At 37.5% G+C, this 24,543-nt stretch overlaps 2 protein-coding genes across 6 annotated transcripts in view; one reads left to right on the top strand and one right to left on the bottom strand.

Annotated features, from left to right (window-relative positions):
• Window positions 1-24,543, bottom strand: part of LOC129577533 (uncharacterized) — a 25,570-nt gene extending 1,027 nt beyond the window's left edge. The window contains exons 1-14 of one of the 5 annotated variants that reach the window (XM_055464778.1): window positions 23,867-24,532; window positions 21,024-21,203; window positions 20,704-20,891; window positions 17,081-17,389; window positions 15,979-16,965; window positions 14,213-14,314; window positions 3,006-3,634; window positions 2,176-2,917; window positions 1,781-2,092; window positions 1,556-1,694; window positions 1,308-1,486; window positions 1,037-1,184; window positions 716-927; window positions 39-222 (exon numbers count right to left, since the gene is read on the bottom strand). In XM_055464778.1, the coding sequence (XP_055320753.1) occupies window positions 39-222; window positions 716-927; window positions 1,037-1,184; window positions 1,308-1,486; window positions 1,556-1,694; window positions 1,781-2,092; window positions 2,176-2,917; window positions 3,006-3,634; window positions 14,213-14,314; window positions 15,979-16,965; window positions 17,081-17,389; window positions 20,704-20,791 (4,031 nt within the window). In that variant the 5' untranslated portion in view covers window positions 20,792-20,891; window positions 21,024-21,203; window positions 23,867-24,532. Of the gene's footprint in view, window positions 1-38; window positions 223-715; window positions 928-1,036; window positions 1,185-1,307; window positions 1,487-1,555; window positions 1,695-1,780; window positions 2,093-2,175; window positions 2,918-3,005; window positions 3,635-5,244; window positions 6,376-14,212; window positions 14,315-15,978; window positions 16,966-17,080; window positions 17,390-20,703; window positions 21,204-21,379; window positions 21,599-23,866 lie in introns of those variants that run through there. The other 4 variants (XM_055464776.1, XM_055464779.1, XM_055464775.1 and 1 more) reach the window with 4 other exon arrangements.
• On the top strand, window positions 19,098-20,802 carry LOC129577549 (leucine-rich repeat-containing protein 70-like). Its single transcript, XM_055464866.1, has 2 exons — window positions 19,098-19,139; window positions 19,433-20,802. Exons 1-2 carry the CDS (start codon window positions 19,129-19,131, stop codon window positions 20,280-20,282), a joined length of 861 nt encoding a protein of 286 aa, XP_055320841.1. The 5' UTR covers window positions 19,098-19,128; the 3' UTR covers window positions 20,283-20,802.

The following is a 24,543-nucleotide window of genomic DNA, read 5'->3' as shown; positions in this document are numbered from 1 at the left end:
ATTTGAAAACAAGAAATCCAAAAAGACAAATATCATACCATGGATAATCAAATCCTTGTGAGTATCCACATGGATAGTCAGATTTGCAGCAATAGTCCCATGCACCGACTTCATCGCCATCAATTTCGCAGGAATAGAAACCCGTTACAAGATTTTTGTTGCAAGATGATCCCATACGACATGCTTTTCCAGACACCGTAAAATGGCTCCACGTGTTTTCGCCTTTGTCAATTTTGGTTGATACATTAATTGATTTTATTTTTGTATGAAATTGGGAGGAAAAACCTGCTCTTACTAAATTCTAAACTGTACAGTAAATCTCTTTTTTCAAGCAAACAGATGCTGATTTTCTGTGACTGTGCGGGGGAGAGAGAGCTGGTGGATTGCATCATTGGTGGCTCGTAAAACAAGCACACCTTTGTACTAAAGTTTATTTACATTCCAGTGATTTACATCTAGAGAGAGTTTGGCTTATCTCGTTTGTTTTTAATAGGATTGTTGCATTACAAGGATTTTTTTTAGGTGCGTTATTTAGTGAATATCATTTCGGAAGTATTGCACAATTAGTATTTTCTAACAATTTTTTAAAACTAACCTTTTTGTTTACATAAAATCTATTTTTTTTTAATCAATACGTTATAAATTTTCGATTGGTTATTGAAAAAAAAATGCGAATGTGCTTGTTAAGTGCATAATGCGTAAATTATCCGTTTACCATCTTTCTCTCGGAATATATCCATGCGACGATCGTTATTCGCCCGATTGGAGCCCCCGACGGTGGCCACTTTATCGCGACACGTGAAATCGAATGGATTCCATGCAAATAGCCAATAGTCACGATCATTTGTATGTGCATAGTGAACATTCAATTTCAGTTCGCTTTGATCTAAATCGGACATTTCACAATTGAACGTCGAGGCTTGTGAACTGCATTTTTTTTTTTTCAAATGAAATGAAATTGAAATGAATGAAAAAAAAACATTAAATCATTACTGTGATAAATGGAATTCTAAAATATCAAAATGTTCTTTCATACCCAAAACTGAATGAGTGGCATTTAAATGGTGAGTTCTCTCGGAAACGAATACATTCGTTTTTACAATCGAGTTCGGTTGGAACTGAGACCACTTTTTTAATAGCTGATGAAAGCAGTTTAGCCGGCGAACCATATCCTAAATAGCACACTGAGAAAGTTAAGAAGAATATTAGTAAATGTTTTAATCGAATTGTCTCTTAAATCAATTATATCGCTTGCGAATAGCCGTGGTTTTATATGGCTTCGGCGACTTTGTATGATTTCATCTCACATTTTTTATGTTTATCATCGGTGATTGGTTGAATTTCACATCCATGCCCGTAGCTAGCTCGCTCGTACACATCAAATGCACTGTCATGTATCAAATGCCGATCTTTATCCATATCACGAACAGGCCAATCGGAAAGTTGACAATTGTCAATGATGCTTCCTGGTGTCTTCGGGCCATATCTATACCAATTCAAATGACTTATTCATTCAATTCTATTTATCCATTGATTGAGATGCTTGGGTTTATACCTATACGAAAATGCACGACATGTAAACTTTGTGGTTTTGATGCATTCCATTTCACATTCTCCAACGGAGCGCACGGTCAACGAGTCTCGAACAATTGACTTATAAAATCTGGTAAAGTCAATTGCTCTGAAAAAGCATTCTATAAAAATCCGAAAATGTGCGTTTCAATCGAAGGAATAATCAGAACAGAGAAGAAAACGTATAAATCACACAATTTTTCCTTACGCGCATTATTTTCGTGGCGTCCATGTGTGGCCACTGGATTTGTGCACATTTGTGGATCGTCTGACATTGTATAAATGTCGTAATCTCGATTTGGTTCGACGTCTGTATAGAAATCCAAGTGGCTCATTGGACGATCGCAGAGCAGGCAATTATCCCTGGTTTGTGGTGAGTATTTATAACTGTAGGTAACGCAACGGAATTTTCGTTCGCTGTAGCACATTCGCTCGCATTCAGTTACCGTTGGCACATTGTATACGTAGCGAATGACGGCTTTGTGCAAACGGAATCCTTCGCTTGATTTCACCGAACAATCTGGCCGAATAAACAATGCAAAACTACAGCATGTTGTTTTTTTCTTATTTCTTTTTCATCAAAATAAAGAATAATAGATTTACCTTCTTGACCGGGTCGTCGTGTCCAAAGGCTGCCATAATAATTTCTATCCTTGTCATGTTCATAGCCGGTATCATATTTGCTACCCGGATAGCTAAGCACCGTATTTTCGTTTGGATTTATCTTCGGCCCATTGCCCAAATTGAAATAATTAAAGTTTGCATCGTTTCGTTTGTTCTCGTTTGACAATCCCCAGAAATCTTGTGATTGATGATTGTAATGTTGTGCACCACCGTACGTACCACCATAAGTTGCCCATGAGCCGGCATCTTTATTGATTGTATACGGAATGAATGGCTGTGATTGAGGTGGTTTTTGTGGTTTGTAATTTGGTGGCTGCGGCAATTCACGTTCTCTGTCCAAATAGTTGTGCGATGACGGGAAGTGTTCGGGTTTCTTTGGCCGGTAGCCAAACGATGAGAAACCAGAGTCATTTGGCGGTTTGTATGGGCCCAAGTAGTCATTGGATGATGATGATGGTGGGGGTCGTCGCGGTGGATGATAATCGTTGTCCTGTGAATAGCTTGGCCTAGGAAAATGTGGCGGTGGATCATTATAAATTGAGATTTCGGAATAAATCGGACGATCGATTGGCTTCACATTATCATATCGGTCCAAATCATAGTTTGACGGCCGATAGGCCGATGATGAGAAATGACTTTTTGAATCATAGCGATTGTATTCGAATGCATCAGGCGGCGGCTGGTGCTCATAATAATCGAATGGTAATGGACGGTACTTATCCTGGAAAAAAAGCGCATTTGTGAATTCAAAGTGCAGGAAAGAACATTTTTTCGATCATTTTCAAGATTTTTCCAAAATAAATACTTACGATGGCTGTATTTTCATAAGGTGGTTGGAAACGATCTGAGCCATGGTAGTTTCCGCCGCCGGAATTATGATGTGATGGTGGTCTTGAGTCTGAGAATGGTTTGAAGTTATCGATCGGGCGGTATGTAGTTGGTGGTGTATTGTAGTCAGGTGGTGTGGGCAGATATGGCTTTCCACCGGAGTGCGGAGTGTGATCACGTTCACGATCACGATCACCACCATCATTATAGCTTGATGGAGGCGGTTCAGGGAAGTATTTTGTTGGTGGTTGTGAATCGGGCCTTGGTAAATACGGCTTGCCGCCCGAACCACTGCCACAGTCTTTACAAAATGATGGCCGACAAGCGCTCCTATCCCGCTCATAGTAATCGTAGTCCGGGTGGAATAGAAGATTCTCATCACGACGATTGGGACTCGAATATATATCGATTTCGGCCAGTGGAACGTCAATTAATTCACAAATACCTTGACCTTGTCCACTGGGATCGAGTTGATAATTAAAACCTTCACACGGGAAACGTTTCTCAAGCGCGCATTCTGCTTGACAATCGTCGACTCGTTCACACGTTAATGTGCGCCGAACCCATTGTGGTGCTACACGTTTTCCAGCCAACGCGCGTCTAAAGCAAGCTAAACAAGAAATTCGAAAAGAAACACAGTTAAATCGAATCATATGTGAGAGGAAAAAGTAAATCGATTTCGCTCGAAATATCAGTTGAGTCTATTTGAAAATGTGTACATGTTTTTCATTCATTCATTCGTCAAAGTTTCATTCATAACCGTTTTCCATCAGAGCGATGTAAGAAAAACCGTATACGTATGTACATTGTACACAATGTAAATTGAAATTTATTGAGAAAACAACAACAACAAAAACGGCAGAAAAAAAAAATGAAAAATCATCTCGGCATTTTGTGTGGTCATATATTCGGATGGTGTGGTCGCGTGCGATGCGCATTTTATCTTAATGGGAATCACAACTCCAAAATATGTTAATCAACCTAATGAAAATATACAAAAATTATGTACGTGACATTGAAATGTTGTTTTTTTTTACCACGTCTCTCTTATACTTAGCCCATTTTGAATTGTTTACCTAATTAAAAAAAGGTTTATTTGAACGCCAATCGGGCAACGGTGTCTGCAATGGCATCAACCAACGATGAGTAAAACGCCATAAAAAATATAGTCGTTTCTCTCTCTCTCTCGCGCGCGCGCGCGAACTATTTTCATCGGTTCGTTGCTGTTCGAACATTTCATGAGAGAAATAAACAGTTCGTGAACGTGAAAAATGTGGAAAAACAATGTGAACGCTTTAATGCAGTTTTGCAATCGTTGCGAAAGTGCCAGGCCAACAAATTGACACAACAAAAAAAATTCACAGATCTATTTTGTTTCTGAAATTGCAATGGTGATTTCTTCGTGCTCTGAGCTCGATGCTAGTCTCAAGAAAAACACCACCATGAAGAAGACAAATTTTCCACTTTTGTGAACGTGCGACCAAAACATGTGACCTTAGCAACTCCCATTCGAGCTAATTTCTGAGTGTTTTTTTTTTCGTTTGATGTACACACACTCACACGCATCCAAAGTCCATCAAAAAATTTAATTTAACGCACTTTATTCCCATTGAATTCGTTTGTGCATCGCATGACAAATTTTTCATTGACCATTTCACAAGAATTGATGTGGAAAATGTTTCAAACACACGAAAAACAAAAACAAAATGTAAAATGAATTGGCATCCGTTATTTGTAAATTGGATCGATATGATACGCGAAGCTGGACAATTTCGATCGCTTATCGTGTGTTTCCATTGAATTTGTGCAGTCTCCTCTCTCCCTCTCTCAATGATCACCGCATACATACAAACGAAACACAAAGTGAGCAGAGGCAGATTGCGTCATCGGGCCGCGTCATGCTTGAATGCGCAAATCGCCACTGAGAAATTAACGAAAAATCGATCGATGTCAGATAATGCACAGTGTACAGTAATTGTTGATTATCATCGAGTGAAAATGAATGAGCGCCCGTCCGTTCGATCAGCCGCACGAGAATCTCGAGCCGAATGTATATGATTATTGTAATTACATTAGCACGAATGAAATGTATGCCGTTAACTTGTCGTACTCATCTCATAGCCTTTTTATTTAGGTAAATCATGTGAAAAAATTCAGTCAGTAGTTTACAATTGCAGTGCAATTCATCACCCAATCATACACATACACACACACACATACCTTTGGCATCTTCAACGATAATTATCGTACAATCCGTTGATACGCACAATATCAAAGCACAAGCTATGAAGCGAATCACAGATCGTAGCGGAAAATGTGTTTTTCTGTCTCGTCGCAGCATTTTCTGTTGTGTTCGTCGCACACTTTCGAAAATTCGAAACATCAATTTAACTTAGATCCGGATCGTTTTCTAGACTATGTCTATATAGATTATTGAGTGGAATGTTCGTCCGAGCGAATGTTTGTTTGTGTTTCTATTTTCAAAATATCAGAGATTTAGATGACTCTTATCTCATCTCAATTTTGCTCTGCTTGCACTAATTAAATTCGGTTGTCAATGTTTACACTTTTCTCTTTTATTTTCTGATGCGAATCTGCTATGATCAGCAAATGAAAGCGAATTTGTTTCAACTATAAATCGATTCACTACGCCCGCATGCCCAACGCGTTCATTCACTTATTCTGTACTAATTTTCAAGTCAAAATAGGAATTGTGGAATGAAATGCAAACATTTGTCACAGACACTGGCTTCCGGTTCTCAACACTAATAAATTATGCTGACATCCCAATACGCGTCATATAAATCGATAGATGCAAATAAAACAATAAAGAGAAGAAAAAACTAATCACAGCTAAAAATGGGGCTTTTGTTATCACAATATAACGATCGACATGATGATTGCACCGATTTTCCTAAATTTTCTTCTTTTCGGCGAGAAAATGACAATGAGGAGCGCCGAAAACACAATGCGTGCTTGCTTCGTTTTAGTTTGTTTCTGTTTTTCCTCCGTTCTCAAAAGTCTTTTTATTTTTATTTTTTTTTTATCGGAGATTAGTCGATAAACTTTTGCTTTTGTTTATGGGTATGAAGACAAGTCGACTGAAACTCAAGTACCATTTGTATGATGTATTTATAAGTGTTGTTATGGCGCGTCATTTCGCAAAACTTTGCAAATAAATTGTTACCACTTTTAAAGCACTCGGAGCGCGTAATTCGTGTCTGTTGATTTTTTTTCACCACTCGCTCGCTCTCTGTCTCTATCGGTGTCACTGTGTATGGGTGTCTTTCTGTGAATGATCCTATTCCTCTGCACTTGATATGCGCCTGTGCCTGTGTCTGTGTCTGTGTCTTTGTTTCAGTTCAGTTTGGCTTGGCGGTTGCGGCTATTACATTTTTTTTCCCATTTGTAGTGGGGTGATTCTTCTTGTTATTATTGTTGCGGTTATTGTTTAATGTATACAATATACTCATAAAATGTATTTGTTTATGGGCCGTTTGTGTATTGTTTCAGTTCTCTCTCACTCTATCTCTATTTGTATGCATTTACAACCGAAAATGTGCGATTTTAAACACAATTTGATTTCAAGAGAGTGCTGCTTTTTGTTTCTCTCTGTCTTTTTCCTCTCATTCTATCTCTCGCTGCGCTGTCTATCTTCACATGTTCGAAATTCAATATGCATTGAAACGTCTCTGTTGCATTTTTCTAGTGATAGATACTGATTTGTGTGGCTGGTTTTGGTTAAACGCATGCAAAAACTGGCCAACTGTACGTATCAATCGTTGGCTTCCCGACCGAATAACAAAGGGCCAATTTCCATAAGTTGAAGTACAATCGCCAATGCGATCGAACATACACACATATAATCCGAATCGATTGTGTAATAAATGGCCGAAAAAAAAGAAACAAAAGAGAGCGACAGAACCAAATGCTCTGCATCGAAGTGGCCATCAAATCTTTCGGGAAAATCGTAAAATGCTCCACTGTTAAAAATCACATTAGAATCTCCATGTTGCATGCATATTTTGACGATGGATGCGTTTCATATCCATAAAATTTATTTGATTTTTGTTCTTGTTTCAACTGTGTACTCATCGTTTCCTTTGTACACCCATCTTTTGTTATTTCGGCAAACTCATCATTCCGTTACACCGTCTTTTGAGTGAGTTTCTGTTCGTCTTTTTTTTTTCTCCTCCAGTGGCTTAGCGTGTTTTTGGTGTATTTATGCTTCAATTTACTGACCAACGCAAAACGATGAGCACAGTTGTTCTTATGCGCGCGGTTTTTTCTGCTTGTTGTACGCGAGAGACAGATGTTTTGTTTGAGATGAGTGTGAGTTTTCAACAAAATCAAGGACAAAATCCATTCTCGTGTTCGGTCAGCTTGAAATTTTCAGTACTTTTGTTAAAATATCTCGATGTCTTCAATTAATCTCTATTCACATACACGATGTGCTGTGTTTATTTGGTTTGTTCTTTGTCCGTTGCTATTGCTGTCTTCGTCATCACCGCCGCATTTTGTTTCTTCGCAAAAACGTTGTTTCTCTTTGTTTTTACAAATATATTTATTCCATGACGGAGTGTTTTTCTCTCTATCTCTCGTTGTTTATAGTTTTCAGATTAAATCCGCCGCATTTTTATTGTAGCCTTTGAATGCGTTCTTCTCTCGCATTCTCGGTGTGTGTGTGTGTGTATGTGTGTTTTTTTGCGGTCAATTCATTTGTCTTGTGGGTGCTTTGTACCGTACTGCCACTGTTGTTGTTGTATTTTCATTAACAGGCTACCAAAAACAAAGTGTCCATCAAGTGGAGATATTTTATGCACATAAGCAACAACATCGATGGGAATGTGTAATTTATGAGTGTAATGGCCGCGATAACCACGCGCTGGTTTGATTCAGTTTGACCGGGCTGGTTCTCCTCCCTTCGGCACTCAGAATGGCCGCAGGCCAAGAAGAAAATTTATATTTTATGCGTATCGGTGTGACTTTTGCTGAGCTGAACATAAGATCGAAATATTTATGATTTTTTTCCGAGAAGTTGAAGGTTGATCGAATCTCCCCGCGCGTATTGTGTTCGCTTCCGAACACACACACACACACACACACACACACACACAATGTGAATGGATTCGAACAAGTTTCGATTGTTCGTTACAATAAATTCATTAAATCAAATGGTTCGGGTGAAAAATGAGCCCAATGCACTATCACACACATGATTGCCACTTGAAATTTGAGTGGCCATCAATCATAAGTTGCAGATTTTACACGGCTTTTTGCCGCGAACCAATCATAACTGCTTCATTCATTTTTCATTTATTTTCATTTTTTGTTTGAGACCAACATTTTTTCATACTCTGAACTTTTTCGGTCATTATTTGTTGGATGAAAACAATATGATTTTGTTTTTATCTCAGAATTAAAATGTTATGAACAATGAATGCATTGGGTGAACTTGAATCGCTCCAAAAATGTGGCAGAAGAACAATTGAAAAATGTCTGTGAAAATGAATGAATGAAGGCAAAATTCTTTGTTGAGAGAAAATGAAGCGTTGTCGTACTTTGTTCGAAAGAATCTGCCACTTTTCTGTTAGCATCCACGATCCATTTTACTTTCTAGAGCAAGCAACATTGTAATGATGCACGTAAAAAGTTTCATCTGCAATAGTAGGAGCTATAGTGCTTCTGTGCATCGTTTATTAGTCAGTGTTTTGTTTGCATAATTCAATGCTTCTCGGTTTCTATGCACATTACGGGAGTAAATTTACTTTGCTGCAGCAAGAGCAGATTCAGTGTTGTGTCTCGTCTCTCAGTCCAGCGACATATAGCCGTGACATCTCGTGAATTTTTAATGTGCTATACCTTTTGCCATCGTGAATACACACGATGCGAACAATGATGTGATCTAATTATGACATAATCGAATTGGACCCCCGTTTCGATTGGATTCCGTATTTAAAAAGCATTTTATGAATTTTACACGAAACAAACGGGAGAGCGTACGCGCATTGTGTCCGCTGAGAGAGGCAGATAGAAACAGAAGAACTGTGTGAATAGTTCTCGTCATACAAATCGTCGTATTATTCATACGTATCGATTTAGTGATTTGAATCTCGGATGACCCAATTTCATGTCTCTCTTTTTTTGTGAATTTCTATAACACACATGGCGTATTTTTTTTCGGTTGTACATCGCATTTTAAATAGCAAATGAGCAACAACAATGGAAAAATAACAAACTATTTATTTGGCGCTCCGTTGTATTATTATTTTATTTTATTTTAGTTAACGGAAGCAATTGTATACACCTGAAACCATCATGTGCTGTATGCCGTGCGAACTATGTGATGCGCGTACGCACTAATCGAAAAGGTTTCAATGAGTGGCTTCAGCATCAAAGTATTTCAAACATCGAAACATCTGTTTACACACACCCACGATGAAACGAAATGGTGTATTTTTCGCTCTTTTTTTTAATTTTCGGAGCACTTTACGACTCATATATACTCATAAATATATTCATACACTGAGTTTTTGACGGTCAAATTCAAAAAGCCATATGACTTTCCATAATAATTATTGTGCAACGTATTGCCTTTCTTCCAAATCACCATCGTTCACACCGAAAGTGATGCGAAAATGTTTTAATTACATTATGCACTTTTCGCATGAGCGAAAATCATGTACGTGTATATCATATCGAGCGTGCAGCAGTGAAATGGGCCATTTAGAATTGGTTCAATTGGGTTTTGACATATGAAAACCGATTTAGAATTTAATAATGAAAATGCGCTCTTGAGGAAATTACATATTTGCCGCAATTTTGTGGCCCGCAAACGAAATTGAACATTCGAGGTCAATTCAAATTTGGACAATTTTCCAATATAAGAATAATATATACCGTAATAAGCGCATTGCTGCGCTCAAGTATGCGATATATTGTATATCGTTTTCAAAGAACACCGCAAATTGCATCGATAGTATTTCCCTGTCTGCAGAGCCTTCTGAACTCTGTCCATTATTTATTATTCAAAGAAATATTCTAAAAAAAAAACGTATGTATGCACTGTTCACACTTGTGTGTTTTCTCATGAAATTTCGAAGTCATTGAATATTGTTAAACCCGTTCACACATTCGATGAAGTTGGTACCCTAAATGTCATTATAGTTCATTGTTGGCATATTACAACCCACCACATTTATTTATATGTGTGTGTACGCCCAATTTGAACAGTGGACTCAGATTCGCTGTTCTTTAAAATGTCAGTGATGCACTTTTGTTGTAGCTATTCTTGTTTCCAAATCGGTAGTTTATATAAATAGAAAGACCAAGTTTTTAGAAGACAATTGTTCACGTTTTAAATGAGTCGCAATTGACAAGAATTAAGTAGGTTATTGTCGTTGTAGATGTAAAAAGCATGAGATATGTTTTGAGGATATTCTACAGCGGTGGTTATGGTGATAATAATCAGTTCGTCACTCATAGTGCACGCTTTACATATATTGATGCGATTTTGATTGATATCGCTTTAATTGGCTTCCGTTTGCCATAATCTTGGCATACCAGTTGACCATGTGAGAATCAAGCCCGTCGATTGATCAAATCTACGACTGCTAGTGTCAAACGTAAGTGCACAACAGGGACAAGTCACATAATACTAAACGCATCCATTCTTAATGGGAACCTCATGTAATTTTTTTCGCGCGGAATTCGAAAACAATGAAAAAATGAATGGGTGCGTTTAATATTATGCAGCATACTAGCGATGGTTGGATCGAATTCGATATGGGAAAATCGTGTGTATGAACAACAAAACCCTCAAAACAAATAGAAAGAATTCGTGCATCGAACGATGTGTCGATTAGACTTGAGAAGGAGCTATATGTGGAACGTTTATTAAAACGTCGGTGCGATCTCATAAATCATGCACTTGATGACACGACACCAAACAATGGACGAATATGAGTTGAAAGCAAGTGAATAAAGTTTTTTTTTTCACTTCGTTTGTTTTCTGTAAGAAGAATTCAAAATTTAAACATGTTAATAATGTAGCAGGCGATCCGAGTCAAAGTTTGTGTGTTTGAATCTGCGCTTTTTTGCATTTTCAAATTCCGAAACGAACGAACAAACGCTATTATATGGTTTGTTCCGCGTATATTATGTGTGTGTGTGTGTTTGGGCTGTGCATTAATTTGGTTCCAGTAGAGTGAACGCTGAACTATGCCAAAATAAATTCTAATAGGCATAATAATATAGACGTTATTCACTTGGCACATCTGTGCTTACGTATGATATGGCCGAAAAGATGAAGATAAAATCCGAACGAGAAGCACACAAATGGGAAAGGAAATACAGCAAACAAAACACGTACAACACAATGTTGGAAGAGACGGACAGCGTCGCAGAAACAATAAAAACATCAAAACTCTACCAAACGGTGGAATGAATTCGAAAAAGAGATACACGCAAGAGACATATTCTTGCTGCTCAATGTTATAAAATGAACGCAAATGATGTAATGTACGCGGCTATGCACATTCACAATGAAAGCCATCAGTCAGTTCAAAGCGATTAGAGAAAAAAGTAGAAATAAGTATATAGCAAAAGAAAACGATGTGAGCGAGACAGGGAGATAGAGCGAGAAAAACACATCGTGAAACAAGAATGATTCGGAACAAAGGAATATTAAACTACTTGTTGAATTTATGTCAATCGTAAACACTATTGGCTTAAGCACCAGAAATGCGCGCGGTAACACACACACACACACACACATACACAATTCACGCAATTCAAAAGCGCATGCATTGGAATTCAACAAACTATACATCATTTACCAACTAATTGGCGGCAAATTTATAACATAGCAAAGCATCGAAAAAATAAACAGTTTTTCATTAAATTTTCTCATTTGTCATGTGTGTCATCATGCAAATACTGATTAACTCAAATGATAACATGAGAAAAAAAACCATGCGAAATGTAGAACTCTTACTTGCTGAATCATAAAAACCCTTTTTGAGCACTTTGAATCATTAAGCGGCAAATTATCTTTGGGCAATATTGAATGCAAGATATAAATCTTGCATTTTCACCAAAATTGATTAAGCAATCTTACTAGTAAAATAAAGCATCGAAAAAGTGAAATTCGTTGGATAAGCGCAATTCGCGTGTGAAACAATTCGATTGTTTGTCTTTTTTTTTGTTTTCACATCTATATGCTAAAGCATTGAGTGAAAATTTCACTCAAACTGGAATCGTATCATCACGAATTCAAATCCACTGTTAGAACAGAAAGGAAAATGAAACATCTATGAAATTTCAGTTTTAAAAAATTCATTGATTGTACAGAAAAAGTGAACCGGAACTCAAATCTTCGGCATATTGAAGTGCTTTGTTGTTGTTATTTCTGCACTAATGGCTAATTAATGGAAATCTATTGTGTTTTTCGCATGCAAACGTACACGAGCCGGATCCAGCACAAAAGTTAAGCATTTAACGATGAAGATACGCTGCGCATCATTCTTTAGTGAGCCTTCAAGTGTCATTGTCAAAAAAAAAAAATCTGGGTGTTTCCTTAAAAAATGGAATTCTTTGTTGTCTTGCCGAGTGTCTCAAATTAATCTGACCAAATTGGTGATTCGTTTCGGTGTACGAACTTTACGACGTCATTAAATGACATGAGATGTCCAAACATTATAATTGTGCATGGCTTTTACACACATCTCATCTGGCAATCTCTTGAAATCCATTGCGCAATTCAAAGATAAAATAGTTAAACTCCGAGACTAAATCGTGATCATTTGTCCAAATAATTGGTTAAACAATATGCGGAAATAAATAATTCTTCGAAATGGTCACTTGGTAATTGAAATCTTAATTGTAAAATGATTCACTCTTAAGTACTGCGCTAATTGATTATTCCTTCTTGGAACCCTGAAACGGCTTGGAAATATTTCCGAAGGAAGAAAAAAAGAAACACCAGGAACCTTTTTTTTTCGGTGAACAGTTCAAAAGCGCTATGATACAATAGTGTGACGACGGCGGTGTTGGCAAACGACATTGTGAACCTTACGGAATGAATGAGGTCATTCATAAACACAAATTCACGACCAAAAGTTCATATCTCGCGCACATTATCATTTGGCATTGAAAATTACATGCTCTTTTCATACAATATGAATATCGCCGGTTTTCCCATCCTAAAAATGGTCTTTACATTTTTTTTAATCTCCGGTTAGTAAGCTCGGTGTGGCCAGAGATATGTTTATTCATAGTTTTAATTGAACAATGGTACAATCGTACCGAACAAAAGAACCAGATGGACAATTAGAAAATTTGGTTTCAAGTCAACCAACTCGTAACAGTGTCTGAACTTCAAATGTTGAGTTTGTATTGACTTGCACCATTGAAATAACTCTTTGCTTTGATTAAATTATTTAATTAGCGACAAACATCACACCGATTTAATTGAAATAAAAAAAAAAACACTTATCGACGCAAATCATGTCTAGTTTTTCCGTTTGTTCTCTGTCTTAAGTTAAGTTTTTTATGGTTCATCTCCAGTTGCTGAAATTATGCCGTTTATTGATTGCAACTCAGATAATAACCAAGTTTTGGAAGGGCGATTTGCGTAACATTTGTTCCAAACGTGTAAACCTGAATTTTTATATGGACCAATAGCGATGACAAAGGATTTAACGCGATTCATAATGCATTTCAAAATGAACGAAACAATTTATGGCCTAATGTTCATAGGCACGCGTGCATGCATTGTCGATTTTGAAAATGAAAACATAAAGCAACTTCATGCGCACGTGATAATGAGATCTCTTTTGTGACAAAATGCGTTATTTAAGCGTGTGAATTATTCATTAACTCGTTTTAATGAGCATCAGAGAATGGCACGTGAAAACAATAACGAATCTATCTAAATGGCAAATGAAAACAACAGCTACCAGGTGTGATATCATTGCGGCACATCTTGCCGCACTAGAGTGAATGCCATCATTCTAAATGATATACCGGAAACCACAAGCTAGGATCATTTTTATAGTTGTCTATGGCATTAAATGTCATTAGAATTTATTGTCAAACAGCAACCAAAAGCCAAGATTCAATTTCTGTTTCTATTGTAAGAACCGCGATTTAACTGATTTAAAAAAATATATTTATTTATTGTACTTACGTCGCCGGCTCAATGTCGTGGATGGTCGATAGTCATATTTGTTGTTTTCGCCATTTACGTCACCACTGCCACTGATACCGCCGATGCCGCTCGTTGGTTTTTCTACATTTGAATATCCGAGTGGAGAAGAATAGATTTGGCACAAAAGCCAACCATTATGACAATGGTAAATTAGTAATTAGATACAACACACACACAGAGAGAGGGAGAAAGAGAGAGAGAGAGAGAGAGAGGGAGAGAGAGAGAGAGAGAGAGAAGTGCAAGAGGAGATGGATGAGGTGCGGGGTGGGGGTGAACAATTCAAACTTAACGAGTGACTAATGTGGATATACACAGGATTTGGATTTCGATGGATATGCATAAATTTAATGGTCACTTGAAAATGGAATTGATATGCTAAACCACACTTGAGAGAAGGAAAACGCTAATAAAACAATTGACAACATCAACCAAAGTTCCCAAGTTCAGTAATCGTAATTAGATTTGCTCATTGAGTTTGACGATGGCTAAAAACTGCAATTAAAATCAAAAAGACCCAACGTGACATGCATACAAAATGTGTATGGTTGCATTAAATTTTCATTCGAACACCGCCCATTCTGTCTCTCTCGCACGAGTGCGAGATACTTTCCGTGAAACCTAATCCAATTACTCACATTACTTGGGACTTTGTGAAGCGAATGTGTGTTTGTGTGGTGTGTGTGTGTGTGTGTGAGGCTAATGAAATTGGAGATGGGTGAGGAATGGACAAGATTTGATGGATTACACTTGAATTCTGTGGCGAATACGAACAAAAAATATGTGGTATGATAACTATGCAATTACTGATGCACAGATATTGGTGAATCAAATGACATGATGAATTGGATTTGTTTCTCAAAGATTGAGATCGATGACGACGGAATTCTTTTGCGAATAACAGCATTGCTCATCCAAAGTAATCGCTTTAATCGCTGTAATGTTTTTTGCGCAAATGGAATTTTTTCAAATGATAGAACTTTTAAATCAATTTTTTTTTTCTGTAATTGGCTTAGCGAAGCAAGTTCAATGAATCCGGTTATAATGCTGTTATTGTTTGAAATAACAGAACTTTGAAAAAAATGGTGTTTACTCTATCGCAATAAGAGCGAACATTACCATTGCCTCTAAATATTGGCTACGCTTGATATTACAGTATTTCGTGTGTTCATCATTGATGACCGAACAAAAAAACGCTGTCGACATTATATCAAAGTGCGGTGAACCGTCTCAAACTCAACTAGAAATGGCTCAATTAGTTCAGAACAGCTGATGGAATAAAGCCAAAATCATGAAGAGGGATCAGCGCGTCAAAGTTGGCAAATGAATTTTTAATAGCAAATAATGTGTCTAGTCAACAAAATTGACGGAATGATAAGTCAATTCATGATAAAATGTGAATTAGGTTTAAATGACATCGTCCCATTAAAACCTATTGGCGAGTTAGACGGCCCATTTACGTAGTCTGTCAAAAAATAAGCCTTTTAATTTGAGGTCCTCCAGTTTGATACTGAAATGAACCGATAATTCGATATGACTGCTTATTTTCGGTGGTGTTGTTGTGATTTGATGAAAAAGTCGAACGAAAAGAAAGTGTGGTCGCAATGAAGATGATAATGGCGACTTTTCGTTGCCGCGTAATATCTATATGTGATTGTTTGTCAACGTGAAATGAAACTATGCGAGCGATCAGCGACTACTTGATGTGGTCGATTTTTTTTTCTGGTGTTCAAATTCATCATACTCACTTTTTGCATTCGCATTCGTAAGGTAATCGTCTGGATTGAAATAAGTTCGAATGTGTGGAACAGAAGCTGGTGCTCGCGTTCCATTATATTTACCTTCTGGATATGAACCAGAACTATCCGGATATCTTCCGCCATTTTTGCGTCGATGCATCTCATCGGCATTGCTCCATCCGTTGCCCATGTATGTGGAAGCAGTGTTTGGTACGTGATGTCCTCCATATGTTGTCATCGATGGCGTTGTCCCGTAGTAATCTACGGTCGGTGTATAGCTAATCGTTGGAAACGTCTGTACACCACTACCACTGCCTCCGCTACCTGGTATTGCTGGGTAATTTGTTTCATAGATTGTTGGATAGGTATAAAAGGGGTACATTTCGTGATAAAAATTGTATTTGTGGTGGTATTGTGAAGGATAAGTAAATTCGTCTGGTTTGCTACTACTACCACTACTCCCACCGCTAATCATTGTAAAAATAGACGGTGGGTATGTCTGAGGTTTCACTTCATTTGTAGATAAGTCGGTATTTGTGTTGCTTCCGTACGTTGTTGATGTAGACGGAAAGCGATCCATTGTAGTTGTTATCATAGTTGATGGAATGCCAGGCCCCTTTGTACTATCAACTGTATTTGGATACATATTTGTTGTCGGAACCGAAGCACTGCTACTCGAAAATATCGACGGATTACTGGATGTTTGCTGATTTCCGGGCATTGTGGTACCCGATTCATCTGGCATCGATGGATTTGTGCCCATCGGATTTGTACTCATTGGATTCATCGATGACAAAGAGGTGAAATCTGTCATTGGCGATGTATCGCCTGCTGTTTGGACCGTTGGCACGCGATCACCACCACTAACATCATCATTTGCACTCGATGTCATTGTATTTGCATTTGCATTTGTTGCGCTTGTGCTCATTGTTATTACTGGCACCGCTGGACGATCACTTGACATTTCAGTTTGGATTGTTATCATCGTGGGCATTTCTACAAAGAAGAAGAATAACAACAACGACATATAATAATAAACACATAAAAATAGATTACTAAAGTATGTTATCGTGAAGTGAAGCGACCCATTTAAAAAAAAATAACAACTTGCCTTCTTCTTTTGGTGGCATTTCGTTGTTCTGAATGCGGCAATTTTCTTTGCGCTGATAAAGATTGTACTCGGGATCATAGATGGTACCGCGTGGTCTTCGGCCGGCATTCTCGGGAATACGGGTGCCGGACAGTTGACATGTGCCATTTCCACCGGCTATCGTGCTAATGCCAAGCGCAAAAGTTTGACATTTCGAACCCTCTGACATGCAAAGCTCTTTGCACACACGCACCGAATTCGTTTCACTCGTTCGAAACACTTTCGTTGGCGGTATCATCGCCTCCTTATATATTCGTGCAAAGCATTCGGCTGTGAGAGGAGAGAAGAAGAAAATAAAAACAAACATTATATATCAAATGTGGATGAGACAGGAATCGAATCAATCGATACGATCAATTTCATTTGATGATGATGATGACATAACATCGAAACGGGCGAGGCGTTGTGCAATTGCAATTGTCGCAAGACAAACCAATTACACATCATTTTCTATTCAAGCCCATGAAATGCATTGCATGACGAAATCTCATTCTCTCTCACTCATCAAGCAACTGCGGCGGTGGCAATCGCTTTTTAAAAAAAACACTCCACTAATCGTTCATTCTGACATACGACGATGTGATTTACTTGATGGGCTTGAAATGCGTCACGCGAAACACAAATTGATTTTCTTATCATCATAGCTGCGAACACAAAACATTAGCATCGTGAGACTCGCATACAAACATACGCACCGAGAGATTCAGAAAATATCTCAAAATTATTTATTCCGTTTGTTTCGCTTCCAGACAACAAAAACAAGCACTTTTCCTCTGCCAAAAGTGCAAGCAAGACAAATAAAAAAAATAATAATTTAAATATCAATATAAGCATTATTGACCCATGCGATTTGCATCACAATAAAAATGATAGCTTCTGTGTGAGTGTGAGCGAGCGAACCCGCCCGTGTTGTCGCAACTCTCTTGCAAAGCGCAAGAAAAACATATGCCTCTGAACGAAACGCCCAGATGAAGATGTGTTTACAAATCAAGTGTGTTTGAGTCGCTGAACGAGAGCACGAGAGCTAATATGTAATCACCCATAACAAAACAACGAAACAACGAGCATTAATGATAATTTTGCATTCTGATATCGGCTCATTTCATTTCGATTCAATCGCATTTTTTTCTCGTCCACATCAATTTCTGATTTTTTTTTGCCCGTTTGATAGGAGAGAGAGGCGCGAGTGAGAGGGTGAGAGAGCGTGATAGTGAGAGAGGGGGAGCAAGAGGGAGAAAAAAAAGGACCAACAGCAATAAACGCTGAACAAAGCAACAACAATATTGAGCTGCCTTCGAATGAGCCAGTGTGTAATACACAAGTTTTTTTTTGCCCATTACACTGACTATATTTATTTTGTCTTCAAATATAGCGTTTAAATATATTTCTGTTATCGGTGTTTTTTTCATGCCGGAAACTTCAATACAAAATATAATTCAAGTCAAAGACAACGATGAACAGAAAAAAATATTCGTTCAAAAGAAGAAACGAAACAAAAAACAAGATGGGCGCTTCGCTTCGCTCCGAGACAAACTCGCTCGCTTCGCGAGCTAAAAGAGATATTCCTTTTATATTATAATACAGTTTGTTTTCAACAAACTGAATTTTCAGCACTATACTCAAAATTTGAAGGAAATCGGCCAAAGCGTTCACGAGATATCATGTCTGAACATTCCAGAAAAACAAACCAATCTAATAGCTCTACATTTCATGTAGTCCTAAAAACAACAACAGTAACAACAACCGGGAAACGAGAAGTAATAAGAGTATGGAAACAAATGTGGAGACGAAAACGGACTGAAAATATACATTTGAAATAATGAGAAAAAAAAACACGTACAGGCCTCACTTACTTTATCAGAAGAAAATGTGACGGTTTGCAAATTGCGTCAACAGATATGCGCGCCGTGTCAATGTATTTGTTGTTGTCACTAGCGTAAATTCCGACAAAAATATTGTTTTTGTACAAAAACACAGTTTCATAATTCATTCAAACTTCACCAGTTGACATGAACGCTCGGTAAGTCAAAGAAATGCGTTCTCCCTGGGCACATAGCGACATTTAAATTTCTTCTATCCACGGTCAACATGCAGTGTGTACAAATGACGAACAAAATGAAAAAAAAAGTTTTTCATTTGGCATTTGTTCAATCGCAATGCAATGATCATAGGAGAAATTGAACAGATTTATTGGGCCGATGCTAAGCCATAGTTAATAATATTGCAAAAGAGAGAGGGAAATAACTGGTGACAATTTCGCAAGAAAAAAAACATATTTTCATTCTGCATTTTTTTTTTCCTTCGCACACACAGGCAATTTATGAAAGGACAAATTCAATGGCTATTGCTGTTTGTGGCTGTATGCTATGCTGGTCAACTTGAGGACGGTGAACGATTGCTGGTTGTGGTGCCAGAAAGTAGTCCAGCTGCATTTCAGTCACTGAAAACCCAGCACCCACAATATGTAACAAATCGAACGTGCAATGCACATCGTCTGTATGCATTGGACACGCATACACACTACGACCACTTTGCGAAGGAACGATGTGGACGCTATGTTAGTCACTTGATAATACGTCGCAGTGTTATCCGATATATTCCATCAAATTTCTTCATTCACAAAACCTCGTTCGAGTATTTGATCACATTGCGAATGGAGAATGTTTCGCTGAGAGCAATTTATCCGCATAATTTTGAGAATATTACACACTTGGAGGTGCTTCAAATGGCTCACAATCAAATCGAGCATGTATCAGCCGGCATTTTTCGTCATTTATCCGCTGTGCACACCGTTGATCTATCATACAATCAAATCGAATCCATTGACACTGACGCCTTTCGTGACTGCATCACATTGCAACACCTGCAACTCAACAACAATCGGCTAACAACGCTGGAGGCGGACTGGTTGCGCGGTTTAATTAATGTGAAATACTTAGATTTTAGCGATAATTTAATCGAAAGTGATTTTGATGGTGATATTTTGTACGGTGCCAGTGGAGTGAAATTGTTTTTGCGAAGCAATCGCATCAAACGGGTACTGAGTTTTGGCCGAAAATCCGATCGTGCCATATTCCGTTTGATCGATTTGTCTGGCAATACGCTGCGACCACCATATCCAATTATACCGCTAGGCAATGATAATATGAGTGTAATTTATTAAGAGTTTTGACAAAATCAATTCGACAGCAATTTTATTTAGCCAAAAACCAAAAACCAAAGAAAAAAAAACTCATCAAAATGAACAAACATTTTCAATGGGACCATACAGCCAATGTAAATACATTGATGTCAGCGTATGAACTTTCTTCTAAAACTTTACAAATGAAGCATGAGAATAAAGCGTGGCGCCACTATCGTTTCCAAATATATCATTGAAATCAATGGAATACATTAGAGTTCAAAAGCACGGCAACAGCTGGCGCCTCTACGAATCCCATACGCAACCCACTTCCCAAATGAGTCTAGATTGAACATTTTATTTTTATTGGTTTTAGTGTTATTTTTTTTTCGCATTTGCATAAGGTATTTTGAAAATAACGAACCTAGAGTAATAAGTATACAGTTTTATTATATATGCTTACCATCATTTGACGTATCGATGATGACTGTGTTGATATATGGCAAATTGGCACTGATCAAACCAATACTCAATAAAATCAAACTGAGCATTTTATTCGTTTTGTGTTCGTGTGTATTTTATTCAATGAGTAGTTGTGTGTTGTTTGAAGGGATTTGTTGCGCTTGTTTAGTTTCCAAAAGCGTCAATCCACTAAATAGTTCACGTAAAAAAACTTATCACTTGTTTACTCTATTCGTCTTTTTTGCACTAAATCACTTTCGAAAGGGTTTCATTACGAACACACAATTTTTAAATACTATATAAATTCCTCATACTCCTTACGAAAACGACGAAAATCAGGAGCACTTCATCGGCACGTTCGTGTATCTGTAGGATGTACAGACTATGGTTTACCACAATAATCCAACCGAAAACCAATTTCATCGAAAATTTTACATTCTTTCGACAGCGAATTCCTTGGTTTTCTCTATTCTGCACGCGCTCAATGTAAACGCTCCAACACTGCAAGAAGAAGAAAATAAAAATGAAAAGAAGATTTGGAGAAAACATTCTTTTACCGTCGTCATTTTTGAATGAATGTGATTCGATTTCAAGATTCTCTCTTCTCGAAAAAAGTCCACATATGAAACTGTTGATCTCTGTGTATTTTTGATACGTATTGTTTTTTTTGTCTTAACCTTTTCTGTTTGTTCTTTCGGCGACTTTCTCTTATTCTTTCATGGATAATTGTTTTATATAACCAGATTATCGTAGCAAATCCGTTATGTCTTTATTTTCGATGCTCTCTTTTTTTCGCGTGCGAATTCGCAAAACGAGGAACAAATCTCTTCGTGTGATTTTTTGGTGCGTGAACTTGACGTTGTTTTTATTGCGTTCTACTTTTTTTCCTGTAGGCTCTGTACTTTAATCGTAACAAAATAAAATGAAGGCAGAAGAGACAAAGGTAAAAAAAAGTTTGGTTTAGTTTTAAATGGCAGCGAATAAGAAATGTGTTCAAGTTTTGGATGTCGTTGATTTGGATAAAAAGATTAAGACATCAAACGTAAGGTTTTTGCACTCGCCAATTAGCATATAAAAAACGGCAGACTCATTTAACGATTTCTCCGCGCGCGCGCACACTTACACACACATACACACACTCATACATGAAACTGAACCGCGCAAAAGATGACATGTATCGCCTTATGAATATGCCATACACTTGACTGCGTGTTTTCTGATCACCTTCTCAGTGAAATGATGAATGAATATTCTAAACCAAATTTTAAAAAAAAATGGTTCGATTAAAACCAAAAAAAAATAGTACTCGAATCATGTTGGAATGGCAACAGTCTGACTGTGAATGATGTTCACTCACGGCGGAGTGTTTGATTATAAACGAAGAACATCCGAAAAACAAATACCTCGTAAAGCAGGTGAAAAAGAAGCGTCTGCAAAAATTTGAATTTGGGTCAAATGAGAAATTGATTAATGGCCATTTTTCGCAAATGAATGAAAGCGCAAACACGCACGACAATTTAGCATCGACAGAAAAAACAAGAATCAAACGCAGCAGCGGCAGCAACAGCATCGAATGGCCAACGGATTTATTTGAATTCACATGAAATGTGTTTGGTTTGCACATGTGTGTTGCTGTGCTTGCAATGGCTGATCACATCTGTGGAGAGATCATACATAAACGAACTGGCGTCATTTAATTTAAATTTTTATTGTTATTATATGCTCACTGAATCGCACATATAAAAAAACCGCCGAGATTAGAATCTCCATACTTTGATGCTACCGTGAATTCATGTTGGACAGCAAAAAATAAAGCACACACAAGCTGATCTCTCTCTCTCTCTCTCAGCAAAACGCCAAATGAAAATAAAATGTATAAAGTGATGTTCAAAGAGAAAGAGAGAGAGAGCGAGAGAGAGGGAGAGAGAGATGCTGATGACCATGAAAATTTTGCCTGATGTGAGCGATAAAACAATGGCCAGAATGAAAATAAACATTTTCTATGTGCTGTATATATTGCGAACGGAACAACCGCAGGCGATAAACTATGATTTAATCATTTAACGTACAATTCCCATTTGCGATAGACAAAACACACGTACACAACCCACAGAGTGTCAGAACAAAACGTTTTTAATGAATTTTTATGTACGTGCGTATTTATGTTTTTTTTTTTTTATTTCAACTTTTATTTGTGTTACTCTAAATATTTATTCGGCATTTTGCAATCGAAGCGATAGCAATCTGGTCGCATTCGCGCAACCTATGCATGAAAGTGTTATTTGTTATTGGAAAGTGAATAAATAGCTTAGAAGCCGGTGTCGATGACGATGATGATGGCAGTTTTGAGCATTGATGTCAATAAACATCAACTGTCGTACTGAACTCTGCAAAAAAAAAATCGTCCATTCAATGAATGACGACGATGACTGTTCAGGACAAAAACCCGAAAAAAACAATTAAAATCATGTGTAGAACTTTCGGAAATTGTGAAATAACTATTTATTTATATTTTTCCCTGGCACCATTTCAATTGTTTCTACACTGAACTCTATTTGAACATGGCGACACTATGAATGGCACATTTACAGCGCCGTTCTGTTCCAACGAAAACGTCGGAGGTCAATTAGTTTTAATGCATGCTTCCCAAATTACACCTTCTGATGATGACATGCAATTGGTCAGCCAATTTTAGCATTTTATTCGGTTTTTGTTTTCTTCCTTTCTCTGTGACCCAATTTTGATAATCACCAAGCAAACGGCTGCGTGATGACCACGATGATATTTCAACAAAACGCGCATAGGTTCTTTGAAAAGAACGGCGCTTCTCGTCAAATTGCAATAAACATGAATGGTTTATTGTGTGTGAGAGATTTCTTTGTGCTAGAAAACTAGCACCGCGCCACTTCTAATGTGAATGGATGTTTGCCAAAATTTATGATGCATTGTTATTCTAGCCATCTTTACCATTTGGTTTTGGCTTTCTTCAGTCATATTGCGTGAAAACAATACAAGATGAAATTCAAGCATTAGTGCATCTCTAACTTTATTGAGCATAAACAGAAAGCCGCCTCACAGATATGCACAAGTGTATTCCAAATGCGTCTTGGCACAAATGTGCACATATGCAAATGTACGATGAATTCGCATCGAAATATACTTACAAAAATTTCTGAACTGTGTTACTCTAACTCGTACACATGAAGTTATGAAAACGGTTTATTCGCCTGGCGGAAATGATTTGGTTGAAATTGTCAATGAATTTTCTCGTCGACAACTAAATTTTACTATATCTAAATAGTCAATCGAAATTAAAACAACACCGTATCTTTTGGATAAATTTTACAAATCACAAACACACAACACGAAGGGCAGTTATTGTTTTAACAATTTTGAACTAGGAGGCATTCGTGGCAATGTTATGCGAAATACTATCGATTAATTGTGAAAACATGTCGACAACATCTACACTGCAATTCAACACACGCTCTCATCACCGCTATAACATACAAGCGGATGATTTCAATCAGAAAAAAATCGTATAGCATTCAATTAATTGGTATTGATTAATTCGTATAATTGTGGTTTTTGTTGTCGTTGTTGTTATTGTTCCTTTTGCTGTTGTTATTTCCCTGCATTCCTCTCATTCAGAGTAAAAGTTTCACAAAAATGTTGAGAGTGCTGCACATTGATAGCAAATACACAAATAACACGCATTGTTTTGTACACCAATGAAATCACAGTCAGATAATTTATATACTAAAACATGATCGAGAAAAATTACACGAAAAAAAGAACAAAAGCGCGTGCGAACCCGATCGAATAATAAAAACTACTAAAC

Source organism: Sitodiplosis mosellana, unplaced genomic scaffold, assembly GCF_009176505.1.
Source record: "Sitodiplosis mosellana isolate CC-2019 unplaced genomic scaffold, AAFC_SMos_1.0 Smas_scaffold_6197, whole genome shotgun sequence".
Classification (NCBI taxonomy): domain Eukaryota; kingdom Metazoa; phylum Arthropoda; class Insecta; order Diptera; family Cecidomyiidae; genus Sitodiplosis; species Sitodiplosis mosellana.
Note: the sequence above shows the minus strand (reverse complement) of the source record. Positions and strands in the feature narration are given on the sequence as shown.